Source organism: Physeter macrocephalus, chromosome 8 (assembly GCF_002837175.3).
Source record: "Physeter macrocephalus isolate SW-GA chromosome 8, ASM283717v5, whole genome shotgun sequence".
NCBI classification, from domain to species: domain Eukaryota; kingdom Metazoa; phylum Chordata; class Mammalia; order Artiodactyla; family Physeteridae; genus Physeter; species Physeter macrocephalus.
The window spans coordinates 46,899,801-46,910,823 of NC_041221.1; the positions used below are offsets into that span (position 1 = coordinate 46,899,801).

General features: G+C 38.0%; 1 protein-coding gene across 7 annotated transcripts in view; it reads right to left on the reverse strand.

Annotated features, from left to right (window-relative positions):
• The window catches only part of CPLANE1 (ciliogenesis and planar polarity effector complex subunit 1), a 144,083-nt gene that overhangs the window by 79,107 nt on the left and 53,953 nt on the right, over window positions 1-11,023 (reverse strand). For 5 of the 7 annotated variants that reach the window (XM_024125357.3, XM_028492851.2, XM_028492848.2 and 2 more), the window contains 8 exons: window positions 10,331-10,479; window positions 9,552-9,718; window positions 8,973-9,061; window positions 7,930-8,009; window positions 6,790-6,867; window positions 5,202-5,394; window positions 1,259-1,552; window positions 312-1,082 (listed from right to left, as the gene is read on the reverse strand). In XM_024125357.3, coding sequence (XP_023981125.1) covers window positions 312-1,082; window positions 1,259-1,552; window positions 5,202-5,394; window positions 6,790-6,867; window positions 7,930-8,009; window positions 8,973-9,061; window positions 9,552-9,718; window positions 10,331-10,479 — 1,821 coding nt within the window. The remainder of the gene's footprint in view (window positions 1-311; window positions 1,083-1,258; window positions 1,553-5,201; window positions 5,395-6,789; window positions 6,868-7,929; window positions 8,010-8,972; window positions 9,062-9,551; window positions 9,719-10,330; window positions 10,480-11,023) is intronic. The other 2 variants (XM_028492849.2, XM_028492850.2) reach the window with 2 other exon arrangements.

Sequence of the window (11,023 nt, forward strand, 5' to 3'; positions counted from 1 at the left end):
GACAGATACACACACACACACACACACACACAAGAACACTGGTCATTTTATTTTACTTATTTCTTCTCTGAGCAGAATCTCAGAAACATCTTTTTGAAAGAGTCTAGAAAACTCTGGTACTGATACACGAAAAAGACCTAAAACCTTTAAGGTACTCCATTATTATTTTAAACCAAATTTTGTATGTTATTTTCAACAACAGAAGCATTATTTCTTTAAAAAGAAGTGTGTAAGAGCTTTTCACTGAGTGTATATTTATGGTATGAAAAAGGCAGGACTGTGCTTTTGTATCACTCTGCAAAAATCATTACCATATTTTCTTGCGATAGAGATGAATGAAGTAGTGATAGTCTTGGGTATTTGCTTTCTTCTGCTACAGTTCTAATAGGTATTGATGGAACTGTAACTGATGCTCTTGAGGCAGAGGAAAATACAGAAGGAGGTTTAAGTTGCAGGTGCAATAATGGAAGTCCAAAAGAATTCTGAGGAGATATCTCAAAGGGCCCTGGCTTAACATCAAACAGTTTTTCTGGTTTTATAAATGTTGCAGAGTCCTGCTGAGGTGTCAAGTTTTCTCGTCCAACATACTGATCCAAGTTCACATGCTTAGGGATTTCTGTAATTATTGTTTCTGCCCATTTCTTCTGCTCAACTGCTTTTTTTATGGCTTCAGTATTATACTGGCTCAAATTCAAATGGGACATTGAAGTAGTGTCCATTGCTCTCTTTGGCAAAGGAGGCTGGAAGAAATCAGATAATCCCCAAGCCACTCTTGGCTGTGGCGGAGGACTGAAGGGAACTTGAGGAACTCTTTCTGTATGGAAGGAAAGGGGCTTAAATTCAGGCTTGGGCTGAAATTGAAGCAAAGGAAAACCATCACCAGGTCTGAAAGTTTTGGCAGTGGGGATAAGTTCAGGTGTCTTCAGAATGGCAGAAGACGTGGACAAAAGGTGGAGGTGAGTATTTCCAGCAGGGGCTGGAGACAATGAAGTGGTTGGTAAGTTCTGAGATGCTGGAGTTAGTCCTCTATGCTGAGTTTGGCCTTCTAATTGACAAAAAGGAACACTCCTATGTGGAACATTCTGGAAGAGAAAAAAAATATTATGTAAGATTAAAATATATTACGAACTCCTACTTTTTAAATGATGTTCAATATGTTTTGGAGGAGGTGGAATATAATTACTAAATAAGTTATTTACTCAAATAACCAACAAATGAACTACTAGGACAACTTTAATGGTATTTTAAAATGCATTACCTGTAAATTTCCCTTACTATTTTCATCAGATTGCACAATTTCTTTATGGCAGTGTGGGCTGTTCTTGCCAGGCTCTCTGGTGTACTCTCCCATGGGTTGTGGTTTAACGAAAAATCTCTCCTTCAGATTTCTACTGGTGTCTTCAACATCATTACTCCCTCCTGTGGGGTTTGATCCTTGGCTTCCCACCAAATGCACAGACTGAGACTGCTGTAGAAGTTGATGTATATCCGGGAGGTTAGCAAAGGATGATCCTACTATTTGCATTAGGCTCATGAAGTTGATCTGTTGCAACTAGGATAAAATAAAAATTAAAGAAACATCTTAAAATATAATGTATAATGAAAAGAACCTAAAGAAGCAACAATAATTATCTGAGTATTCCAGAATAGTCATACTTCCATCTTAGTATCTGCTGGACCCAAAAATGCTGAATAGGAAGCAGAGCTGGGAGAGATTTTTTTAAAAAAGGAAAAGAATAGCTTCCTGTCCTCAAGGAGCTGTCAACTAGGAATATGAACTCCTAGTGAGACTTGGGACTATCTGTAAAGCAGTTTACATAAACATCCCTGGAATCATAAAGGAGTGGTCTGATGGAGTGGGTGAGGATAATTAAAGAATTCCTAAAATGGGTGTGCTGTGACCAGGTTTTCAGAAAAGAAAAAAGCAGAGATTAGCAACAGGTGAAGAGAGAGGAATTCCTGTGGAAGGGCTGACCGAGTGAAAGGCAAAGGTATGCACTGTGGCTGACAAACCTTGAATGACAGAATCACCTGAGGAGCATTTAAAAAGTCCCAATGGCCAGGTCACACCCTATACCAACAAAATCAGAGTATCCGGGGGATGTGAGCCAGGATTAGTATTTTATAAGCTGACTAGGTGATTTCAATGTGCAGAAAAGCTTGGGAACCACTAGCATGTACACTGGCTTAGATGGAGCAGGAAATTTATAGCTAATGAGAAGAGAGGTGTTAGTACAGTGGTTCCCAAACTGTAGCATGCATCAGAGCCACCTGTAGGACTTCTAAAAGCACTCTTTGTTGAGCCCCATCCCCAGAGTCTGATTTCAGTAGGTCTGGGATGGCAGCCTGAGAATTTGTGTTCCTAATATCTAAGTGATGCTGATGCTAATGGTTCAGGGCCCACACTTTGAGAACCATTGGACTTCTGAGAGTATGGTGGGAAAAGAGGGAAGATAAAAGCTGTCCATGGGGGTCTTTCAAGCCCAACAGAGGAATTTGCACTTCTTAAAACAAGCCAATAAGGAAACACTGCGGGTTTAAAAAAAAAAATGTAGGTTCCCTTCAATTACAGAAGAAATATATGCTTATTACAGAAAAAAAAAAGAAAATAAAAATGATTCATAATCTTATTCCCAAAGAAAACTAGTATTAACATTTTTTAGTGTATATCCTTTCATTCTTTGTATTTTTATTTTTTTATTATTTTTTATTTATTTATTTATTTATTCTTGGCTGCTTTGGGTCTTCGTTGCTGTGGGCTTTCTCTAGTTGCGGTGAGTGGGGACTACTCATTGCGGTGTGCATGCTTCTCACTGTGGTGTCTTCTCTTGTTGCGTAGCATGGGCTCTAGGCACATGGGCTTCAGTAGTTGTGGCACATGGGCTCAGCAGTTGTGCCTCACGGGCTCTAGATCGCAGGCTCAGTAGTTGTGGCACATGGGCTTAGTTGCTCTGCAGCATGCAGGATCTTCCCAGATCAGGGCTCGAACCCGTGTCTCCTGCATTGGCAGGCAGATTCCGAACCACTGCGCCACCAGGGAAGTTCCATTCTTTGTTTTTTGTTTTTTTTGCAGTAGTATGCGGGCCTCTCACTGTTGTGGCCTCTCCCGTTGCAGAGTCACTGTTGTGGCCTCTCCCGTTGCAGAGCACAGGTTCCGGACGCGCAGGCTCAGCGGCCATGGCTCAGGGGCCTAGCCGCTCCGCGGCATGTGGGATCTTCCCGGACCGGGGCACGAACCCGTGTCCCCTGCATCGGCAGGTGGACTCTCAACCACTGAGCCACCAGGGAAGCCCCATTCTTTGTATTTTTAAAACATGATTGATATCATATAGTATACAAATTTGTGCCTGAAATTTACTGAAGATTTTAAAGCAGGAAAATAAGAGTATTAAAACAATGTCTGGGGAAAAATGTCTCAGAAATGCATATATGAGACAATGGAAGTATGAAGTTCTAAGAACCTAAGGTTGGCTACCACTATAGAAATATCAAGTAAATGTACTGACATACAATGTGGGCAAAAGAGTCAAGAGGGCATAGTAAAACACTGGATATGCATAGTGAAAGAAAGTAAAGATGACTCTCTAAGACAGTGATTCTTAATCTTCTCCAGAATCATCTGGAGAATTTGTTAAATATACAGGGCAGTGACCAACAAAGTCCCTAGGTAATCCAAAAAACAAGTTTGACAAATGCTTCTAAAACTTTAAGCAGGTAAAATAGGTCATGCTAGTAAATAGAAAAGGGAAAGAAGAGACTCAGAAGAATAATAATAAAATCAGTTTCAATAAGTTCCATGGGACAGTGGGACATGCTGAAAAAGTATTCCCATCAGGACCCATAATTCAAAGATTTTTTTTTTTAGTATAAACATCCCAGCAACAGCACATAGGGAGCAACAGCACATGGGGAGCTGTCGCGGAGGGCATAGGTCTCTATTGGAGGAGAGGTGTGGGCAGGGCATGAGCAGGGGTATGAGCATGCTAGGAGGATGGAAACAGTCCTGGCTGCCCCACAGTGGGATGTGTGAGGGTCTCTGGCCAGGCCACAGTCCACATAGGAAGACACCAATCAGTCACGAAGTCATGGGAACGCCACACAAGCCTGGCTGTGAGCCCAGGCACCACACAGGCGCATTCACTGTTAAGCTATACAGGATGAGGCTGCACATGAGTTAATTACAAAAGAGTCGTATTTATAAAAATCTGTACACATATTTGAAAAACTCACAAAATTAGTGCCCAGAATTACCCATACAAAAATGGTATACTGCATCACATAAAAGGGCTTCCAGGGTGGCACAGTGCTTAAGAATCTGCCTGCCAGTGCAGGGGACATAGGTTCACGCCTGGTCCACGAAGATGCCACATGCCGCAGAGCAACTAAGTCCATGCGCCACAACCACTGAGCCTGCGCTCTAGAGCCCACAAGCCACAACCACTGAGCCCGCGTGCCACAGCTACTGAAGCCCGTGTGCCTAGAGCCCATGCTCCACAACAAGAGAAGCCACTGCAATGAGAAGCCCACACACTGCAATGAAGAGTAGCCCCTGCTGGCTGCAACTAGAGAAAACCCATGTACAGCAAGGAAGACCCAATGCAGCGAAAAATAAAATAAATAAATAAAAAAGAAAATTGTACGATTAAAAACAAAAAGGATATGAAAGTGAACGTAGAACACGTGAAGAGAAGATCTGAGGGAAATTAATGTTTAAGGAATAAAATAGAAAAGGGAAATATTTTAAAATTGTTGGTAGACAGAGGGAAGGATAACCAGGTGAGAAAAACATGATGGAAGGCAAAGTGAACAATACTTTAAAATGCAGCTGACAATTGCCAACCAAGCCAACATTTGGTTTGGGGATGATAAATGTGATGTGACAGGCTGTGTTAGAAAATAAGCTTTGGGCACCTTTGAGCAGGGGCCGCTGGTCTGGTTTGATTATCCCCCACCTCACTTTTGTGAGCAGCTCTGCATCCCCAAGAGCTCAGTAAAAAAAAAGTCGTCATGGGAAGTAGGCAACTCAGCCTAGACTCTAGTCCCTAGAGTTAGGACTTCTGAATAACAAAGCAAGAGTGCCCAAAGCAGAGAAGCCCTGCAATTTAATTTTAACTTGTCTGTCTCTGGAAGTTTGTTCATATTTTAAAACCTTACATATATATCATGTGTAGACTTACTTGTTTATATGAAGATGTGCTTACCTGAACTAATTTAAACATTTCATCTTGGAGCATTTGCCTAACAGAATCGGAATAATGTGATAACTGAGCCCTGGGTTCGTTTCTCTGGGCTGGCTGAGCTGTTGGCCCAGGTGTTTGTGAAGCAACAGTGACTCTGTTTGATACCAAAGGTGGAGCTGAGGAAGATTTATCTTTACATGCAGAGATCCGTGCACTATGTGGGAGCATATAAATAAAAAGCACACATTAATCAAGAAAGAAACAAATTAGATGTCTATGAGCTGAGTATTTTGATCCTACTTTTTTATTCTACTTTAAAAGCTTTCTGGAAGTTTTCAGGAAATTTAAACCCTAAAGCCGATCTCACTGTATCCCTCAGCCCCCAGACACATTTGTCATCAGCACAGTTATTCATCCAAATGCTGTAACTAAGGGACATGTAATGTCTAGTCAGCCATGGTCCCCTCCCTATGATGTTAACAACGCAGGACAGTTCTCAGGTTCATTTTACTTGCCTGGTCCCTATAGGCATCTGAGTTTGAGACCTGTGCAATCATTCTGATTAGGTGTACAGAGTACGTAATTTGGCTTAGGAATATATTTCTTGGACTAAATTTAACGATCCGGAATGGATTTAAGAAAACTGTGGAAAGTATGGGTTAAAAAAATGTTTCATTCTAACATGGATAGAGCAAACTCCTGTCGTTCTTCATTAAATGTGAAACAACAGTATTGTGAACATTTCATTTCCAAACAAACAGAGAATTGATATTAATAATTAAACCCTAACAAAAACGCTTATTTAGAAATAAAAGTTAAAAATCAAAGTAAGTTTTGTTTTATAAAATGATTGTTTGGGGATGATTCCTTAAAACATAGAAGGGACTCAATGTTGTACAAGCAAATCAATTTTATAACCTAAATTAGGGAACAGGCACTATCATGTCCAAATAAACTGATCATTGTCTCTAAAAAGAAAATAACACATTAAACTGTGTTTATATTTATTTGGATTTACATTCATTCCCTTTCAGCAATAACATTTGCCTTTTATCAAGCATCTCACATCCTCAATAACAAAACTATATTTGGAAAATCCATAAAAAACAGGCGCTACAACTGACTTGCCTATTTTAAGACAACTTTATTGGCCTTTGCTTTCAACAAGTAACAAGGAGATAAATTTTAACACTGGAGAATTTTTTTTTAAAGCAAATTTGTGCTATATCATTCTCCTATTTCAACACGATTTATAAACACTAAACACACTGTTCAACTTCTGTAACATAAATTCAGCAGACAACTGGATGACTCTTTTCTATGAGAGAATTAGAAGCATTTCATATGCTATTAGAGATCTGCTAGAGGCTGAAAATGAGCAAGAACTACATCTTTCAATAATATATCCATCACTTCTTTTTTCCAGAAAAGACTTGTTCTAAAATAGTTCCTGCATGGCTTTAACACAACTGTTAGAGGAAAATCTTTTACTCTCTTAGTTTTTGGTCAAGATGTTAGTAATTATTTCAAAATGGTACAGTAGGCACCATTTCATTCTCTTATCTATTTGTAATTATATCAATATGGTGCAGTATGCAAAAATTCTCACCTAGAAACTTCTGAACTTGTATCTACACCAAATGAATGAGGAGTGATGTGTTCTGGATCTATAAAGCCTTCGATCATACTATAATTAAAGATTAATAATCAGTTAGGAAGCAAGATATTCTTCGCATTATCTAAGGTCCAGGTGATCTAATGCTCCGCGATCTAAGAGTCTAAACATCCTCTAATCTTCTGTAATGCTTAGCTCATAATTACAATCTATTTACATCTGTCTCTATAGCAATAGTAACAGATTCAAACAAAAGCAAAGAATATGTCTGGATGGCTTTAATATACGACTTGAACACTATTAAATGCTTGGAAACAGAAATAATATAATCTAAAATGAGCGGAAATGCAGTTAGCTGGGACCTCAAATTTTACCTAGGAAGAAGCAGACACTTTGCTCAGGAACACTACAGAGCCCATCATCACATCTGAAACTGTAATGACTAGTTTTTTATTAATAAAAATATCTATATTACTTGTAAAGGCACAAGACATTAAACATATTTTTTTGTTAATTATCCACAGAAGACCCGAACAAAAAAGAAGAGAAAGAAAATCTAATTATGTTGCCCTCTTATCTGAGGTAATTCTAAAATTGTAAAACATCAAAAATTCTAAACATTAAGAAATCATGCCCAAACTGCAACAAATGAAAACTGCCTTCAGCTATCCTTGAAGCAATAATAAGCTAGCAAGCAGAGTATGTGTCCATCAAAGCCCTATGGACAGTGTGCAGTAATCATACCATAACAGTGAAAGATTATACATATATGACTCATAATGATTCTTTACTTGACCCATGAAAAGTGAAATTAGTATGGAGAGGGAGTACCCTAATTAGCAGCTGAATAAACTCTGGTCTATTCATAGCTATATTTTACTTTAAGGTTGATAGTGACAGGAGAACAAAAAGCATTTTAGACATCATTATTTATTTCACTCTACCAAGATTTAGAAGTATAGAATTTACTAAAAATCATCACTACCATTACTATTAAATTGAGGTTACAATTTCACTAGGAACACAGTATCACCATAAAATATATATTGTCAATGATGAGGAAAAAAAAAAACCCTCCTCATCAAGTGAATCCCAGATGAGCTTTGAAAGCTTTCCATACTTTTTCCCCCTTACCCTTTCTGTTCAGTTGATTTTTCCTCCATACATGTCTCTAACAGTTCTTCCCCTGGACACAGAACCTCTCCTGTGGAATGCTGTTAAAATTAATAGTACCCAAAAAGAAAATAGGTGAAACAAACAGGTATTACTGTCTTAGGTATCTTGAGTTTCACATTAGCCATTCGCCTGGAATAAACACTGTCTAAAAGCAAGTGTGAAACCAAACATTAAAATGTACTACCAGTCCTGCTCTGACTAGATCTTTATACTGTGATGCCTTTGGCCCATCACCCTGAGCCATTGAGCATATTAAACTACAAAGACAAATGATGTCACTAGAAATCATTTACAATGTATTTACAATGTATTTGTTAATTACACACACATCACTACATAAGTAAGTACAACTGACCTTTGAACAACACTGGTCTGAACTAAGGGGGTGTACTTATATGAAGATTTTTTTCAGTAAATATACTACACCATGTGGGGTTGGTTGAATCCACGCCAGGTCCTGGAACCAATCCTCCATGAATACTAAGGGATGAATGGATGAGGATTTTTGACTGCATGGGGGTCAAAGCCCCTAACTGCCATGTTGTTCAAGGGCCAACTGTACGCTGTGAAAACAACTAGAAAATCAGGAAAAAAAAAAATCCTTCTTAAAGGAATTGTTTCAATAATTAGAGATGTCTGTGTTCTACCTGGAAATCCAGAGTATAGAGTTTTGAGAAAACAAATAATACATAAAAGTGCATGTATGTGTAAAAACTGCACACTATTGCTGAATTATACATTCTGAATATGGAACACTTGCATCACTCTTGATTAAATTAATTTACTACAGCAATTTATGAAATTAACATTTCATTGCCTGAAATTATTAGACATCTAACTAATAATAGAATTTCAGTGAAAGAAAAATGCTGCATGGCTACACTCTACAATCAACAGTACACTTTTAAGAGATAATAGTCTTGGTTGGATATATTGAATAAAACACTATAGTGTTACCATAGCATGATTTAAGTAACTTTATCCACTACTTATAGACTTACTTCTTCTAAATGCTGTGGTAAAGTCTCCATCTGCATGTAAGAGGTAATACTGGGACTTTCAACAATTGCAACGGATTCTTTGGCATCCTCTACATGGAAACAAGAAGGAAGAGAAAACTGACTTGTTGAAAAATAATTTTCGTTTTAGAATGTTCAGAAATATTATAGGAAAACAAATATAATGGCAGAAACATTTTCTATCCTCCTTACAAAAATATCTTTAAACACCTAGAGACAACCCCTCTTCATCAAGTGAATCACAGGTGAGCCTTGAGAGGCCTCATATCAGTGTGTATAACTCCATATAAAGCTCTGAGAGTTTCTGTTTTAAAGAAGACTGCCAAGGAAAGGTTCACAGAATTGGTTCACAGCAATGAGGAGACCCAGGCCCCAAAACTGTATATTCAGGTTATAAGTTAATATGCTTAACGTTTCATAAATATTAAATACTCTTTAAATATTTGGCTTTAGGCTATTATGAACATGCCAATTTAGATGTAAGACTAAGTTATCTCAGATAGTCATTCACCAATATCAAATTAGTAAGGTCAAACAAAAAGATTAGCTAAATGAACTGACCTTCATAGTCTGATGGGTATATATCCATTTCCTCCTGTGTAAATGTTTCTACTTCTAAAACATCCTCCTCAATATCTACAAATTCTTTTTCAGTATCATCAGTGACAGAAATAATCTCATCATCGGTTCCTTTTATTTTGGGATTTTTTACTTCAATTGGCATTCTACTGACAAAAATGAAGCAGCTAAAATTATAACTCATTCTTGGGAACAAAGAGCTTGCTTTCAATTGATTCAGTTTATTGAAAAAGAACAAACTAAGCTTTCGTATTTATAAAGTCTTTGTTTTTTAACCATGTATGGCAAATACTAGAAGCTTAATAAAAGGTTGTTCAATGAGTAACTGAATGTCCCGTTTTTATTTACTCAAAGGATTAGAATAATTTCGACTTTTCTAAATTTGCCATTCTCACAAAGGAATCTTCCTGCTACCAAGGCTTCAGCTTTAGTATTCAAAGATACATTATTTGTAGTATTACTTAATATGTAAAAATGGATGAGATGATTAGTTCAGCTTCCTCTGACACAGGAAATCATGAACATAATAAAGGGATCTCTTGGCATGAACTAGCTCCTCTCTTACAATATATAAGCTAGACCAACACGTAAAGAAACAAAATTTGTAATGAACTGTTAAAGTAGTTCAGAAAGCACTCACTTACTGCTTCTCTAGTTCAAAGAAATGCTCATTCCTTTAACTTTCAAGGGTTCAATTCTCCTTTAAGCCCAAACACCATCAAACAAGGTATTTGAAAAGGAAGGTATAATCAGCAACTTACTTCAAGACACTTTGACAAGATTCATTTTGATCATTTCTTTCCTCAGTCCCACCTTCAGTGGATACTGCAACAGAACAGCCAGCATCTGTTTTATAATCACTCTCTATATTGGGTCCATTCTGAGGCTCAGGGTAATTATTCTCTAGCACCTAAAACAAACCATTTATAGTACTTAATATTCATTACTGAATCCCTTACTTTTCATTATTTTTTTAGATTATTAATACTTTCTGCAGAACTTCTCCTGATTAAGTCTCTTATTCATTTACCAAGTATTTACTGCATTTCTAATACTCAGTATTTGATGCTGAAGCAATGACTAAGTCTTTATTCCACCCAGAAAAAATAAGCTTGACTACCTAAAGAGTATTCAAAAGAAATCAGCCTTACAAACTTGAAAGGTATATCACCAGTGTTTTCAGGCCACAGAACAATAGCAATAAAAATGTAAAGTTGCTTTCATTTCACTCTCTTTAGTTATAAAGACATTTAGTAATTATTTCAAAATGACATAGTGGGCAAAAATATATGCAGCTAGGGGCTTCCCTGGTGGCGCAGTGGTTGCGCGTCTGCCTGCCGATGCAGGGGAACCGAGTTCGCGCCCCGGTATGGGAGGATCCCACATGCCGCGGAGCGGCTGGGCCCGTGAGCCATGGCCGCTGAGCCTGCGCGTCCGGAGCCTGTGCTCCGCAA